At 39.1% G+C, this 18,142-nt stretch overlaps 1 protein-coding gene and 1 long non-coding RNA gene across 2 annotated transcripts in view; both read right to left on the minus strand.

Annotated features, from left to right (window-relative positions):
- Positions 1 to 17,522, minus strand: part of LOC146471528 (uncharacterized) — a 37,292-nt gene extending 19,770 nt beyond the window's left edge. Inside the window, exons 1-2 of the mRNA XM_085120000.1 lie at positions 17,333 to 17,522; positions 13,407 to 13,796 (exon numbers count right to left, since the gene is read on the minus strand). Coding sequence (XP_084976126.1) covers positions 13,407 to 13,796; positions 17,333 to 17,504 — 562 coding nt within the window. The 5' untranslated portion in view covers positions 17,505 to 17,522. The remainder of the gene's footprint in view (positions 1 to 13,406; positions 13,797 to 17,332) is intronic.
- Positions 4,461 to 8,221, minus strand: LOC146471529 (uncharacterized). The gene is made up of 2 exons (XR_014866668.1): positions 7,817 to 8,221; positions 4,461 to 6,890 (listed from the first exon to the last, which is right to left on the minus strand). It is a non-coding gene; the product is annotated as an uncharacterized LOC146471529 (long non-coding RNA).
- Positions 17,523 to 18,142: the final 620 nt, after the last annotated feature.

Raw genomic sequence — 18,142 nt, forward strand, 5'->3', positions numbered from 1 at the left:
AACTGCCCAAGTGATTCTGGAATTGTTTGGGGGGACAATAATAATAGCCAACGTCCCCCAAACCTTCACAATGGCTTGGGCAGCTACTCTCGACCCAGGCCATCACTCTTTTTCAAAGTGGGCTATTAGCTATAATTGTTTATGCATGCATTTCAAACAGCTGTAATTTGAAATAAAAATGCGTACTGAACACCGACATTTTTTTACAAGTTGTTATTTGCATGCCTGGTCACTCGTACAAAAACAAATTAAGAAATAAAACGTTCCATTGCCTTACTGCTAATTATCTTCCAAACTACAATGCAATTTTACCTGAAAAGCGACATAATCAACCTGGATGCTACGTGCTACAAAATGTCCAAACCGTAACATCAGGATTAAAACGACTAGACTAAAACTTGGGACGATCAGCTGTTACTCTTGAGGCTATGCTATTAGGTTTTAATCTTTCTTGGTTTATTCTTTTGAAACTTGAAACATCCTCTACAAAGTTGTCTCCTTTTTCCTTTGATACTATAATTTTCTCAGTCGTGACCTCATCTTATTTATTGCATGGAGATGGAGAGGATTTTCAACCGTACGAGTATCGCATTAATGTTTTTGGACTTCCAGCTCTTTTGCAAAAATGTCGAAAAAATTAGATGATCGTTCAACTTAAGCTCATCAAAATTACGTATAATTTACCAGTTATTTACTCTCACACCGTATTTAACAGCACCATCTTAATTTTTCTCTTACTGAACCTAATTGAAATCTTCTTTTTATGCTTTAACAAAACAATCAGGGATGGAATTAATTATACCTTATATTAATTCGCAAGTAATGACAATGAATAATCAACTAGAATTCACAATATTTATTGACTTTATTCAGCTGTTAGAAACACATAGAAACGTCTATTAATTGACCTGACAAGTAACGAAAAATGGAATAATTTAAAATAAATAAGAAAGTCGTGTTAATCGCTACATTTTTCAAGCAACCATTTCACTTACAAGAAAACGTGTGTAAATTGTGTGAATCGTTAGTACGAAAGTCTGTTTTCTAGCGGAAAAAACGTAAAAATAATATTCCATCTATTTTCTATCATCAGCGGTTATTTTATGTACTTTTACGCTGTGTGAAGTTAATCAGTCTATAAAGGTTTTTTTGTTGCCCAACGAAATTGACGCAGTTGTTTTGAATGATGATATCTAAGCCCCTTCGTGATTCCAAAAAGACGAGATCACCCACTTTTCGAGGACTTGTTTTCGCCATTACGTTTTTCTCACAAAAACTCGTAGTCAAATGACGACGGCTATTTTTCGTTTTCCCGCCAAAATGACACTGGTTCACTCGCGCGCTTTCTATATATTGGCGGGAAAAACTCGTAGTCAAACTCGTACTCGTCCTAGATTGTAAAGGTACCTATTGGCACATTCTATGTATGAACTGACCGGTCTCGCCGGCCAGTTCTGACAAATGGAAAGAGCCCTTAAATAGAAGTGCTTTGCAAAGCCTGCTTCACACTAGCGACATAACGACATAAGGGCGACGTCACGCTAACGCAAATAAAATTTTTTTGTCGATGTTTTATGTCACAAGTTTGAACAACATAACATAATGACGTAGCAGAAATATGATACGGATCTTTACATTCTAGGACGAGTACGATTTCGACTACGAGTTATTTCCGCCAATATATAAAAAGCGCGTGTGAGTGAACCAGTGTCATTTTGGCGGGAAAACGAGATAACCGTCGTCATTTTACTACGAGTTTTTGTGAGAACGATGTAGTGGCGAAAACAAGTCCTCGAAACGTGGGTGACCTCGTCTTTTTGGAATCACGGAGGGGCTTAACTATCATCATTCAAAACAACTGCATCAATTTCGTCGCTCGTAAAGAGTAAAATGAAGCTTCCTGGAATATATGCTCTTAATACTTCGCTAAAAGTTGAAGTCAAATTTTTTTATTCGCAGTCGTACTCGTACTAGAAGCTAAATGTCTTTATTGGCATAAGCATAACGACATAAACAAAAAAAACTGATCTTTTCTTTATGTCGTTATTTCTTTATATCGCAAGTGTGCACGAGGCTTTACATACAAGTCAGAATACGCCCGGTGTGGCTATGTCTCCATTCGGATCGCCTGTAACCTTGAGTCCCACTCTAAAGGTGCATTCTGGGCTGCATATCAAGGTCTACGTTGAAACCAAGTGCTATGTGCTCTATTCGTCTCTGAGATTTTTTTGCTGTAACAGATTTCGGATCCCCTCTGTGGCCGGCCAACGACTGCGTTTCCGCCAGAGTTTGGAATTACTTGTCATAGGTCAATAACCAAATCTTATTACTCTTCCGTCTCGTCGCGTAAGGTCGACACTTTTAAAGAAAACATCCACTGTTGAATAAAGTTAAAATTTAAATTGCTGAAACTACAACCTTATTTTGCATTTTGTTGGAAAACATGGAAATAATATTTTCTGTCGGACAAAACACGAATTTGACTAGCGCTCATTTTCGCCATGTTCTCATAACGCAATACGGTTGTACACAATTGTTTTACACAAAAGACGGAACTTCCGCTCAATGAGAATGGTGGCAACCATATGATGTCACAAAATCCAAAATGGCGGCGCCAGGGAAATTTAAAAGCGAAAATACACGATAATTGTGTCAATTTTTTTAGCACACTTGACTGTTATTTCTACGTTTCAAACTAAAATTTGGAATTTAGACATTTCCAACAATGTAAGGTCAAAGTTTGTTGTCAGAGTGGAGGTTGCCTTTAAAATCTGACAGCGAGGTCAATTGAAATAGCCGTATACACTCTGTGTTCATGTCACAAACATGCCGCAGTGTTTCAGTTCATTGCCCTCCCTCCCCCCTCCCCCACCCCTACCAAAAAATAAATGTTTAGTTTGCACTCAGACTACTTATGATCCACAAAACTCGTAAGCAACAAATCACCATTAGTTTCTTTAAAAGCCGTCCGGATCCTTATAGACTCATGAAGAAACGAGTTATCTACAATAACAAACGGTTTATTCCAAGAAAACTATTGCACACTGTACAACAAACTATCCCGTATATAAGGGCTTGTATCTACCTCTTATGAACCGAAACGATCTCTATAACACTCCATGTAAACACACTAAATGTATAACATAGGATACAACAGTTTCGACACTTTTCTAGTACATGCCCTATGCAAACCTACAAAACAGAAATGTCCGGGCTATTTGCTTAAGAGGCATCCAACATTAACCTATTAATTAGAATTAACCAAGTCATGAAAATGAGACAAACCTGGTAGTTTTCTATGTCTTGGCTTATCTAGACTGAGTATGTTTTTAAATGGTATGTCTAAAAAATTTTTTCTTACAAACGGCCCTACTTTAAACAGAGGTTATACACTGTACACTATACCCCATGTATAATCTCGTACCCAGATCTCCCACGGTCAGGCGGGGGGGAGATCTGGTAAAGTTCGATTTGAGGCCCGGAATACGGGCCTGCCCATCATCCTTTGTCCACCGTGCTGAATGGCCGCCGGCTCGTAACTGTGATCATTTTCGCTTTCGAGGGTGCTCTTTGGAACGTTCTTCGGTCGAGAGGACAACAAAACTTGAAACTTAAACCAAAACGAAAAAGGCAACAGGAGAGATTGAAATCAACAAGCGCGGTAAATCACTTTTTTACTAAGATTAGTTCCTACCCTTTGTGACCATCTAGACCATCTTTGTAATGAAAACTGTTCCAAGAACAAATCCATCGTAATTGTGCTTTCTCCACTCAAGATCAAAGTGCTTATCGACGATCAATTAAAAAGACTTAAGTCAACCGGAGTAAGCTGTACCAGTTTTCGCCTTAGATGGTAACTGTATTGAAGATACTGTAATTTACAGGCAGGGAAATGTCACATAATTTTTGTGCACCCCAAGGTAAAGGTAGCAACAGACAGTGCAGAGAGTTTTTGTTGTCGAAGCTTTATCAGAAAAATTTTGTGGTCGTTGTTGTAGATGAGGCACAATAGAGTTACTGATTGGCATCTTGGTGTTAAATTTCGCATTGTATGTTGTTTTTTTGCTTTTTTTTTTTTTGTTTTTATTTATTTGTTTTGTTCTTCTTTTATTAAGCTTGTCCTGTTTAGATTTCTTGCTCGGTTCAGTATATCTCGAACATACCTTAATTTACACAAATGTAATTCTCTCTTGTACATCCTAGGCTCTACAAACATTTCCTACATTTTCTAATATCTCAATAAAGCTCAGTGTCATTTCTTTGTTTACTTAAAAGTAGGTGGTGGTCAGCTAGAAAGCCTTTGCTACTTTGACCACCACACACATTTTATAATTTGTACTGTATTTATTTTTATCTTGTAATCATTTGTTGTAATACTTTTCTTTCTATGTTAATGTTGTGTAAATAGTGTGAAATAAATGAACCATGAACCATCCTAGCCCTAACACCATGCTACTGTCTTGGTTATATACCAGCAAACCAGAAAGACCGGTCCGTGTAAATGGTAGGCGCCCAATTATGTCCAACATTAAAATACCGAGTACACCCTTGCTGTTTTAAAGGGTTTTTTTTTTCTCAAAAATGGAAGTTTGAATTTCTTTTGGGAAATGGAGGTACCACATCTGGATTTGGGATCTGAAGAATGTTTGGTTACTTGCAACATGTGAGCAAACAGAGCAAGTCCCTATGAGTTTCCCATTAGAGTTTTATTTGGTAGTGATGAGCTTTCCATTTCAGTGGTTCTTGATTCACCTTTATCACATAACACTTGAAAAGTTTTCACCTGAAATTTATGTTAAGTTTAGGGGACATGCCCCCTCGACTGCTTCTTTGATGACAAATTAATAAAGGTTATAATAATATTTTACACATAGGAGTCCACAGACTCGAAAATTAGAACCACATAATACACAAGTCTAATAATAGTTGACTCTTGATATGAAGAACAAAGGTCATTATCTGCATTTGATTTGCAAGGCACAATGAGCTGCTTAAATAATCATTGTTGTACTGAGCATTGCATTATTTGTACATGCATAGAGGATGATACACTAAGAATAATACAAGGTTCTTTATGTCCAAAGCAGCTATCTTGGTGCTTGGACACTCACCTCTGATGGGATCCTTGATTTCAGCAAAAAAAAAATAATAACAATAATAATAGGAAGGTGTGAAGGTCTTTTGGGCTCATAAAAGTAGCAAATGGCAGATAAATAGAAAACAAATAAAAAAAAATATTTCCACTATTTGTTTTCCTGTGCATGTCTGTGTGTTCTAATGAAATGTCACCCATTTCTGCAGCAAAACAACAGCTTTCACAATAAGCTGATCTTCAGTAACCATGAATTCCTAAGTGTTCCTTAACCATGGCCTTCCACAGCCAGGAAACAACATTTAATCAAACTGTCAGACACAAACCCACTGCAGAGAAGTGGTGGGGAAAAGTAACTTTGAAAACAGTGTCTGTCTTGGATGAAAATTCCTTGTTGATGCCAATTCCTTGAGCAAAAAAAAATTTCTTGTATTGATATTTGCACCCATGTCAGGTCCTAACTTTTCTTAATATTAAGACCAGCAACACTAAATTATGTTCAAGGACTTTTCACACAAGTACACAAAAAATATCAGAACAGTGAACCTTGAACCTTTAAGCCCCAGTAGTGATCAGTATCAAAATTTCTCCTAATATTTATCAATACACAATCAAGGAGAGGTCATGAGATCACCAGTGGTGAAATTTCTTGATATTTCAACAACCTCCCTATAATGCTACTATGAAAAATGGAAATGTAGAGACCAGTAAGGAGAAACTGTATGTTGACACTGAGGCTTAAAGGTTAAAAGCTAATAAATACAGAGCCATATTGTTGGTGATTATCGCAGCTTCTTTTATGCTTCGTCCTTCCACCACCCCATGCGTCAAAAAGGGCTTAGTTACTTGAGAATCCCTTTTTATTCAGCCTTCTCATTATCCATTTTCTGGTAATTATATTGTCTTATTCTAATGGAAAGAATAACAACATCCCAGTGAATGACTACAGTTTTTTCTTAATTAATTGCATCTTTGTTCAGGGGGCACAACTTCAGAGTACAGCAAACGAGGAACACTTTCCTCAGTATTCCCTACAGCGAAGATTGTTGTCATGACAACAACAGCAACAGAAAAAGAACCAAACTACAATCATACAAAGTTTGAATATGAAAGATTTATGGAGTACTACAAAGGCCCTCCTATCTTAACACAAAGTAATGTTGACCAGTTTGATTACATATTTTCACCCATAGCAGATGAACTTTTCACCACCAATGTCAAAAATTAAGCCTGTCAGCCTATTATTTACTCATCATTAGTAATGTGTGGAGTTGGGGGTGCCTTTTTGGGTGGAAAGCTTGGGGATCACCAGTTCTACCTTACTCCCCAAATTCCTCAAAATGCACTTTTGGCTCAGTCTCATTCTCTACAGACTGACAATGAATATTATGTGCCACAATCTTTGGGAATGGGGTTTGATTCTCATTGTGTTGGAAGGATAATAATTTATTCATTTTGGTCTTCCGCAAACTATGGAAAGTTTTTTCCAAGAAAGTGGAAGAGATGGGAAGCCTGCTACATCAAAACTTTACTTTAACAACAATCATATTGGTGCAAATATTGAAGAAATGCAACCCATCATGACAGATTAGTGTAAATACCCCAGAAATCTGTGCAGGGGAAAATTTTGCTTATAACCACTTTGGTTTTGGCTTTTGTGTGAGAAATGCAGCTGTTGTGATATTTGTTGTCCGAAATGACTGTCATTGCTCTTAATTATGTGTTGAGCTGTGTCCAGCTGTTTTAGCCCTTGAAGATATTCACATCACTGATAGGAACTTTAGGAACTTGCTTCTCCCTAGAAATCAGGTGGAAGAAATTAAGACAGAGTTAACAAGAAATAAAGGAGAAACTGAGGCCAGTAATAACTATTTGTATCAGAGAATGTGCTAAGGATTAACAATGGAAGTAGTAAATGAAGTGTGTTTAGTACTTCAAGGACTCCATACTAATGATAAAATAATGGAGAAATTCCCCTTTCTTGAAGAAAAGAACAATGGCAAAAAGATTCTAAAAACTATAAGTGATGTCAAATCCAAAGAGGCATGTCCTCCTTTTAAAACTACTTCTTTTCTAAAGCCTATCACAAGCATAGACCTGCAAAACATTAGGTGGTGTAGACATGTAAACCAATGTCCCCATTTTTATTTTAGAGGAAGGCTAGTTTTATATTTTGGATCCAAATTTTTTTAACTCAGTAGGTGGGAGAGAGGGGATAAAATTAAACTAACTACACTTACATAAAGAGCCCTAATCGGTTCAGACAAGGTGTTCTCTGTTGTAGTACGGGTTTCATTACTATTATTTTGGCGGTCATAAGTCGGACATTTTTCATTTCTCTTAGCTGACAGCTGAGCTGAGGGGTGGGAGGGATATTGATCTCACCAGCAGATGAATAATAATATTGTGTGGACACTCTATCAATTTCTCCAAAGTCCTATGAGAGATGTTGTATGGATCTTGAAGGAATAAGCACACTGGTCTGAAAGGACTAATATTATATTATGAAGTCTCTTACTCAAAGTCTAGTTCAATTTATAGAAGGAAAATAGTCTTTTAGCAGAAGACAAAAACTGAAAATATGCTAGCAAATGCGGCGCGCGTGTTCAGGAACTCAAGGTAAAGTATTTTGGGGAAATTAATTTGCGTTTACTAAATAAATAATCATTTTAAAAAAAATCATTTTTTGTTAAGAAATACCCCCCAAAAAAATATATGACTTACCTCCATTTTATCCCCAAAAGTAAGCAAGCTTATATCCATCGTGTTGGAAACTTGTGTAATTTGGCAAGGCCGTTTGAACGTTACTGCAAACTCTTTTCGGCTAAAGTCGCTGTTGTCTTCCGAAAAAACAATTTCTCACTGTTCTCTCCCCACACAAAGGGCATGTATGTACTAAAACGTCGCATGACAATCTTAATCGGAGCGAAAACTTTTCCGTGTTTTTGTTTCTTCCCCGAACTGAGCGAAAACCAAACACAGAAGGAAAGAGCCAATCACAGAGCAGATTAGAATGAGGCATTCTTAATTCTGGTAACCAACCAGAAATGGCGTTATATCGAACTTTACCAGATCTCACATTTCGACATTCCCGAACCGACGACTGAGATCGGGGTACGAGATTACCCCATGTATTATTCACATACACACCCATTCATGTAAAACACACAGAGTATAACCTCAAGAAACAAAATGCTTTGAGGAGTCACTACTCAAGAAGCCACGCTCTCCTGCACTTTCCTTAATAGTGGCTTCCTCAACTGAGTGCCCTCGATATTCTCAGGGCGACATTTGAAACAGTTATGACTTGTATCAATAAAATAAAAGAGCCTACAACAATCTATTCCACGCTAATGTTTGTCGATGCTTGTTTCACACACGAGTTATATAAGGTTGCCAATAGCTTTTTATAAATCCACTTTAAAATAGTGATAAACAACAGCACGTTATCTATCTCGTGGATTCCTTTGCTAAATAGAGTTTTGCGTAAACTCAAACGTGTTATCACCGGAACATAAATGACCGCTCTGTATCTTGCTATGCATATAAAAGAAGATAAGCATCACGGACGTGGATCAGAATGGGCTAACTGAACTTCCTGCATATGGAAGGAGCCGATCAGAAAACACAAACTGAATTTGTAAGGTAAACGGAATAAAATTACGACACGTGATGCTCACTTGTTTTACATTGCGAGATACCGCTGGAGGTGATTATATCTAAATCAATGAATATAATAATTACGGGCAACCAAACTTCTTATTCAACACACTACACTACTCAAATATGATCATGGTGAACTGAATATTCGTCGTCCGTAGCCAACAGATATCCTGCGATATGCGTAATTTCGTGTGTTGGGAACAAAAATGTAAAATAAAGATCATATCCAGCTTTTTTGTAATAAAACTGTGCTTTGCTATCAATGTATTGAATAATAAAACAATTATCCTGCTCAATCTTGTGGAATATCCCCTGATTTTAGCCAACTCGGTCTACGGCCTCGTCGGCTAAGTACCAGGCGATATTCCACGCAATTTTGCAGGATAATTGTTAAATATCTCATGCACGCACTCACCTAAAACAAATTTCGAATAATCCGTGAAACAAGAATCAATGTTTCGTATGTTTTAACCAAAACGAAGCAAAAAAAAAGAGAGTTGAATCCCGGCAATTGTCTACGGCTACGTATTTAGGGATATTAAACCGAATGGCCATATTACCATTAAAATTTAAACGTAAATGAAAGTAAACTTTACAGTAAATACCAGGAGAAAAGTCCGTCCTTCAGGTACAGCTATCCTACGCTGAATCTAGTGCATTTGGTCGAGATGTAACAGACACTGTACCTTCAAAAGGTGCGTTATAGACGAAACCCCGTTAGAACGAACCTGGGCAGTAAAACGGTAAAATCTTCGTTATACTGTGACTTGGCTAACAATTAATTTGGGTATTTTTGAGAAGTTGACAGAACTGATAAGAAGTGGATAAAACCGAATAGTTGCCGGTGTAATGCCACGTGGCAGCAAACTACAAGCCTTTGTCTAACATCCTCGCGATCGACATCTGTGTCCAACTGTTTTGCTTGCTACCTCATTTGGGTAATGCCGGAAATTTATTCGTTATATCTAGGTAGATAGTATTCTCAATACCAGCGTAGAGACCTCGTTATACACGGGTTCGTTTTGACGGGGTTCCACTATAATCACCGAGAACCGATAGTTCAAAGCACGATTAAGGTAACCCAGATATTGTAAGAAATTTGATTCCAGTTAAATTGCTAATCAGTAAAGACTTGTTCTTTCCCCTTCACATTTTAAGTAGACTGTTCCTTATCATTACCCTCAAATTCTCATTTAAAAAATGTTTTCAGCGAGTGAGATCAAAACCTTGGTTAACTTTTAATCTAGGATTAACGTTAATCGGCTTTCGAACAACTCGGGTCACTAATTTCATTTTGCCACAGATTATTAGACGTCGGAATGATTGCGCTGTTCAGGCCACAAAATCTAGACAACAAACAGTCCCTTTTCCAATTAGGTATTATCAACCGAGAACCATCCGTGAGCGCGATTGAAATTCACCTGGATCCAGTTGTTTAAAACCTGATTAAGCTAATCCTGGGCTAACTGGAAGTCTGATTCAAGTTTAACTACTAATCAATAAAGATTCTTCCAAAAGATTTTTGTCCCTTTGTTTTGACTTAGACTTTTCTTTACCATTAAAATCAGTTATTTAAAACACTTTCAACAAGTGAAATGAATACTTCGGTTAACTTTTAATCGGGGATTAGCGTTAATTGGTTTTCGAATAACCGGGCCCTGGTATCCGGAAATACGACGCAAGCTCTGAGAAACTCTTTCCCTTTGTTACGTGTGCGTTATTTTCACGTTCGCTCGTACGTTCTTAGCCTTTGACATTCGATGCATACCCTGATTGGAAAATTTCAGGAGTACCCAACGAGAACATTCAAGCAGAATATTAAAAATGTTGTCTTCTGTGCTCCCAGATCGTTTTATGCCCAATTAAAAACATCTTAGTGTTAGCTAATAGAGAATGATCTGCTCGGATTTCGATGCGTTAGCTGAAAATTTAAGTTGCAGAAAGTTTTAGGAAAAACTAGTCCCCGAATTTACCAGCTGTTGCTAGTCAGTTTACGAAAATGGTAGCTGACCTTTTTGTTTTACGCATTTTAACAATATATGTGTCCTCTCGAAAACGAAAGGAATTAGTTTTTTCCCAAGAACAATGCAGATTTTCTTCACGACTAAATCGACACTTCTGAGGCTATTAAGGCCATCCAAACAGATGAATATCCACTGAAATAAACCGTTGGGTGTTCCTGAAAATTAACTACATGTAGTCTAGTTAAAATCATCTACAATAATACTTCACCCATTTTTAAGTAGTTTGAGTCGTCTTCGTCCGCAGTTTTAATGGCTAACCCACAAGCGAGAAGGACGATGCCAACGATCAAAACCAGTATACTTCCAAGGATACCAACGGGTTGTTGTGTAACAGCAGATATAATCAAAGCCACCAGAGCAAATCCCATGAACACCCCACCTGCTATGGCGAATTTGCTGCCATGAGCATCCCAGAACTTCTCTGCTCTGTTCAGGTTACACCTATGGTACGCCTCTACATTCGGCTGTTGAATCACGCAAGGATACATTTGACTGCCATAGTCCTTCTTTATGTCCTGTTCAATTCCAAGAGGCTTGAAGCAACTGAAGCTCTTCCTCATCTCCTTAACGGCTGCAAGCGTGTCGGCAGTTGTCTTCCCAGCCTGGCAGATCAACTCGCCTTTTTGAAACTCGTGACTGTTACGACAGGTGCACATGGGAAAATGCCTCTTGTGATCCTTTGCACACTCGATGAATCGATAGTTCCAGCACACACCCTTGGTTGCAGTTACAGAGCCACACTCGATGAAAGTGACTGGGCAGACATAGCCGGGATCAGGAATCACTTTGCATGTGCCTCCCAGGAAAATGTAGTCGTTGGAGCACTGAACCCTTCCATTCTTTACCACGGCATTGATCTTCCTACAGTAGTATTCCAGCTTCTCACAGTATGGGTAGCCATACGTCTTGTGCATTTTGCCAGTTCCTCCGCCAGGATTAAGTCCAGACTTATAGTTCTTTTCCGCACACAGTGACGAGCAGGTTCGAAACGCACTCCTATGCCAAATGACGCAGTAAGGTTGCTTTTGTTTTTTCTGTACGAGAGCTTCATCGTCTCTCTCGCATGGGCAGTAGTTTATCCCAGGGTCTGGGTCGTGGTAATTGGGATCGCATGTCATTGCTGCTATGGCCCCCACTGGCGGAATAGCAAAGAACGCATCATCAACGCTATCGAAACACGTCGACATTTCCTTTCCAAATTTCTTGAAAGCACCCAGAGCCGCTTTGCACGAGTCTGCAATTGCACTGGTAAAGGAGCCTCTAGCGCTGCCAAATGACGGACTTTTTCCAATTTCAAACGACGCACCGATAGCCAGTTTCAGCGAGCTGCCGGGAAGGCTGCAAAGCTTGGTAAACTGTTGGCTGAGGGGCGTGGCAGCTATACAGTCCCGCAAGAATTTTGGAACGTCGATTTCAAAACCAACTGCAGGGAGTGTGATTTCAACTTTTATATTCGGTAGTAAGCCACTGACGAATTTCCCGACTTGCTCTTTAAATGTGCCTAGGAGGTTATTAATCAGGTGGTTGGTGAAACCATCTAAAGGGCACGTGACCAAGTCCACCACATTCTTCACTGTTTGGAAAACACACCCCGCCGGATTTGGTCGTCCGCAAGGGCAACAGGACATGAGGTTTTTCAAAACTGGTCCCAGAGACTTAGAAAACTTCTCGAGTGCATCAGCCACAGGCTTTAGAAACTTTTCCGTTGCGTCCATGATTGCATTCGCAGCATCGAAAATGAAGGTGATAATTGACAGTTTATCCAGCAATTTGTTCACTCCACCAAGCTTTTCTTTGCAGGTGACCATATGTTGTTTCCATTGCGTTATTTTGGGAATAGCTCTTGAAAAGCCTTCATCAACCAAGGAGCATTCAGAACAGGCGCTGCCACCTCCCCGTTTTCGGCAATATGTTGTCATGCAGTTCTGTGCATTGTTTGCGCCTTGCAACATAACGTTGGAAGGACGATGGACTTTCTCGATTGTGCTTTTCATCAACTTTAACGACAATCCCAGTGGTGAGGACAACATGCATATCTTGGAACCTTTTTTAAAGAAACACAAGAAGATCAGTACCAGTTTTGTAGTCAAATGGATCGATAACCCGGCTGAAGTCACAGAGTCGTACTTCAGGTTTAAACCTGGTGTGTCTTTGTAACCTCAGCATAAATCGTTTGTCGGTCAGTATAAAACATGCACTACGGAGTTGATATTGGGCGATTTTCATTTGAGTGTCATAAAACTGAACCAAAACCCAAGTAATAACTCTGGCCAATCACGACAGATGTAAACACCACAATGAATCGAAGTAGATGGCCATGCGAACCTCCATCGGCCATCGCTGTCTCTATGCATTTCTTAAACTTGACTAATGATGCTTGAAATAGTGTTACTTTTCACTATATATATTTTTTGTTTTGTTTTTATTAACAACAATTATGAGAGTGAGTGCTGAAGGGGTAAAACTGCAACGAAGATTTGCCCGTTTTCACTGCGAAAATGGGATTTGACGCATTGAAAATGGGATCAGGGGCAACACATGAGTTGGGAAATGGGATTGGTACCCCCCTCCTCCCAACCACCTCCCCCTTTCTACAGGAACCTCAATTATGAAATCATACACATCACCTTTCTTATCAATTTCCCACAACAGCTTGAACCCTTTCTTCTTGTCCTTATATTGCAAAAATTTCTCCGCGTAGTCAATGGCTTTCCGTGTTCCTTTGTTGATGGTTTCCAAGGCATCCAGTACCAATGGCATTACTTTCTCGACAAGGATTTGCCGTAATTTTCCAATCTTGGGAATGTTGTTAGCAAATTTTGTTCCGTTATCGAGTGCACCGTGAATTCTCTTCACCAACTTCAAGACCTTTTCAAATTTACTAGCGTAGCCGTTCAGAGGTTTCAGAAGCCTACACATCTTTTCAAGTTTGTTTAGTAATGCTGATGCATTGTTGCTACATTTTTGACCTTCCTTCATAGCTTCTTGAAGCAACAGCAGTGCCTTTTTAGTGTCACCTAAATAAAGAAAGAGAACATCAGATATCTCTTTTTGATTTTCCTGTAAAGAGGCTTTGCGAGACTGGTTATTTTAAAGGTGTGTGTCTTTGGCTTTTCAAGTTTGTCATGCATTGCTAATAACTGTGTCCCATAAGGGTTAAAGATAAAAAAAAAACCGATTGGCGTTTAAACAAGGACTTGAGTTTTATATTTTTGAAGTTAGAACGGTTTTCTAATGTGTGGCGTAACAGCAAAGCCAACGTAATTACTCTGGCTAATTCCAACTGACGTAAAAACAGCGCAATGAGCCAATCAGAATACCTGCGCCAAACGCGGGAAAACGCGTGCGAGTACGTCATCATTGGTTTTGGTTTTGCTTCTCATTGGTTAATAAAATGGCGAGAGTTTTGTTTACCAACGACAGAGCGTAACTTGCAAACACGAAGTTACTTTCGACCCTCAATTGAAAACCGCTCTATAAAAAGCAGACTAATCACTGTAACTAATTGCTTGAGCGTTTTGATGCAATGACACGTATCCGCTTCCTTTTAAGGCTTTCTAACCATAAGCGAGAAAACGTTTGAAAGCTAACACGCTTAGCTCGAAACACTCGCCATCCAGAAAGAGCTAGGAGAAGTTTTTGAACGAAGTGACTGAAAGTGGTTTTGGGCATATTTTGTTTAAAAATTGTTGCCTCCGTTTTCAAATTATTCTACTCTGGAGAGCATGGAACATGTATGCGTTTCAAGGAAAATGATCAGCGTTTTAATAGTTTTAGTGTTGTCACAAGGCCAAAACATCGAAAGGTATATGTGTTAAAACAAGAATGCATAAACGGACCTTAGTGCTTTTACAACTGTTCTCGTGGACACTCCCAAAGTTGCAGTTTAATGCAAATGAAGTAGACGAAGAGTAGTCAATCAAATTGCGAATCCGTCTCTAAGCCATGCTAAAAGTCAATACACTGCTTTGGGAGTGCTCGCTCAGCTAAGGGAACAAGACAACATTTTAAATAAATCATTTTTATGGTCATTCTTTTTAGAAGAGATCACTCATTTTTCGTCCAAGCGAGAATTCCCAGAACTTTTCCTTCAGAAAGCCGTGATCGTGCTTCAAAACCTACCTTTTTCTGATTCTGTACGAAAAATGTTTCGTTTGACAATCGGGACAAGGGGCGCCTGCTGTACAAACTACAATCCTGGCCAATATTTTCTGGGACAAATACGAAATTAGCGTTTGCAGTGTACACTTGTAATAATAATAATAATAATAATAATAATAATAATAATAATAATAATAATAATAATAATAATAATATTATTATTATTATTATTATTATTATTATTATTATTATTATTATTATGCTTTTTGTGTTCTGGATATCTATAACCAGTCGTCATAGATAGATAGATAGATAGATAGATAGATAGTTTATTAAAACTGCATCGCAGCCAAAGGCTGAATTGCGCAATTATTTACAAATGTTTTATGATACTTTAAAAAATTACAGATGAATCCTTGATAATAAATAAAAAACTGATTACAGTGTTAAAAATTCTATATAAAGTATTTATATTAAAATATGTTAACTTATAAAGTATATGGGGTAAAACTACAGCCTCGACATCGCATATATAAAAGTGTTTTTGGTTCTGTTTGTAAAAAGCTTCGGTATATTAAAATGGCGCTGTCGTCTTAGGTTATAGCGTGAGTTGTCATAACCTGGAGGAAGGAGCGCTTTCAATTTATGGTTTGGATCACTAACAATGTTATCAAAAAGTTTGTTGCATAGACCGTAATGATGATCCAAAATGGGTGTTACCCCCACCTCTATTGCCGAGTTGCACTTTCCTGATGTTATAATTGACATTGCTCTTTTCTCGAGCCGTACCAGCTCGTTCTTTAAGTACTTGGGGAGACCGTTGAAAAAGACAGGTGCTGCATAATCTATAACAGATCTCACGCACGATACATAGAACATTGCTAGATCTTGTTTCGGAACTCCCGCTCTTTTTAACTGAGTTAGGAAATAGAGTCTCTTGCTAGCCTTTTTGGTTATCTCAGTTACATGGACGTTCCATGTTAGATCGTTCGCTATTGTAAGGCCTAGTAGCTTAGTACTAGTAACTAATTCTACCTCCATCCCTTCTATGATAACGGGATCAAAGGCTCTTTGCTCTTTAGCAAAGGAGATCCTGAGTTCTTTACACTTATCGGCGTTTAATTGAACCCTGTTCTCGTGGGACCACTTTATTACTCTGTTAGCTGTTGCTTGCACGTGACTTTCTCCGCCTTTTACTACTACTTCAGACACCGTTGTGTCGTCCACATATTTCCATTGCTGCGCGTTCGTATCAAGGTCGTTAATCATTAGGACGAACAACCACGGGCCTAGTTTAGTACCCTGTGGTACACCGGCGGGGACTGGGCCCCATTCAGAAAAACACTCTGATGTAAATTTAATCCGCTGGGACCTGTCTGATAAAAAATCTATAATCCAGTTGATGATACTAGCTGGTAATTTACACTGATTACGCAACTTTCTAACGAGTATGCTGTGATCTATTAAATCAAACGCTTTACGGTAGTCCAATAATAATGTTCTTACGGTGGCTCCGTTTCCGTCCGTACCTAAGGACCAGCTGTGCAGCATGCTGATTAGCGCCATTGTGGTTGAGGAATTTGGGATGACTCCGTACTGGTTGTGATCAAGGACGCTCATGACCGCAGGTTTCACGAAACCATCCACGACGAACTCCTCCGCCACTTTAGAAATACAGGGGGTCAAGGATATTGGTCTCAATTCCTTCTTGATATCGACCACTGGTTTCTTTTTGGGAAGGGGGGTCACGTCAGCCATTTTCCAGATGTTAGGGAGACGCTGTTCGGCGTAGGAGGCGTTCAGAATTTCCGTGATGGGGTAGGCCACCAAATCACAGTATTCTTTCAGCAGCCAGTTGGGTATTTTGTCCGGTCCGCAGGCTTTCGATGGATTAAGGACTTCCAGTGCTCTTTGCACGCGCTGCTCGGTTACTCTCAAGATTTCGGGCGAGTCGGACTCGAGAGGAATTCGCTCAAGAGGAGCTGGTAGTTTATACTCCCCGAGCGGTTGGAGGAGAGCGGAGTTGATGGCATTGGCTTGCTCTTTGAAAGGCAGTTCTGATAATCCTTCGATGTTAAGCTGGCTAGCCAAATCGCTGTGGGAGGTCTTAAGGCCACACAGGCGTTTTGTTTCATCCCACCATCTTTTCGGGTTTTCTCCTTTTAGGTGCTGGATCTTTGACTCATAGTATTTCCCTCTGCAGATTTTCCTCTCTTTTCCTCATATGCTTAGTGGTGCTGTCAATACGAATTTTTGGAAGCTCCCTCTCCTCCCAGGAATGTTGATAGCCACTGAAATCATTCTGAAAACACATCAACATGACAACACTGCATGGGGGCTGAGGGGGGGGGGGGGGGGGGAGTATTTCATGTTGAGTTTTGGAAATGATCCCAATATTTTTGGCCAGGAATGTAGTTCAATTATAGCATCTTTGTGAATTAACCTCTCTTACCATAACAACTGTTGTCAAGGTTGTTGAATGTGAAATCAGTGAGAGGTGTACTTGCAGGGCTATTGCTTGCCTTCTCTACATTGGTGGTGTCGGCATCAGTTCCACATTTCACAGTGACGGTCTCCAAACCAAGGCCTCGGTCAAAACTCATCATAAACAGGACCAACACCATGGTTGTGGCACCACGATATGATCTAAAACGGAAGGGAAGTTTATGAAATCAACGTTTAAACGAAAACATAGCTTGATTTGATGTTTTCTTTTCATGATACAATTACTTTTGTTCTTACTGAGTATGGCTAGTTATCCTGGTAAAATCCTTCTTTCTATTCGAGATCATCCGAGATATAGATCTGTCAAATGCTATAATTTTAGTCATCTCATGAGTAGCACCTTAAGCAAGTTGGGTGGGTGGATCTCCCAGATAAACAACGAAAGGATTCTAAGACTTCCTGCTCAAAATCATATTGCATTACTTGTGATGTGTTTCGCCAATGTAGCAATACCTGACTTTGGGCAAAATAAATACAAAAAGAAAAATAATACTGAATAATGTTGTTTGGGGAAAAACAGCACTAGGAGTTGGTTCGAATTAATTGTAAGGCAATAAAGGGGAACTAGTACAACGAAGTCAGAAACTCGTAAGAGGTTGAAACGTTTAACTGCCTCTTGTAGGTCTTGTATTGAGGCTTCGAATATTAATTTAATTTCTCGTACTTTTGATCAGGAGGTATTTTCTGAAGCAAAGGCATACAAAAAACCAGGAAAGATTTATTGCTCGACGTTTCGGGGTCATCGTGACTCCATTAT

Source organism: Pavona decussata, unplaced genomic scaffold, assembly GCF_977016875.1.
Source record: "Pavona decussata unplaced genomic scaffold, jaPavDecu1.1 SCAFFOLD_102, whole genome shotgun sequence".
NCBI classification, from domain to species: Eukaryota; Metazoa; Cnidaria; class Anthozoa; order Scleractinia; family Agariciidae; genus Pavona; species Pavona decussata.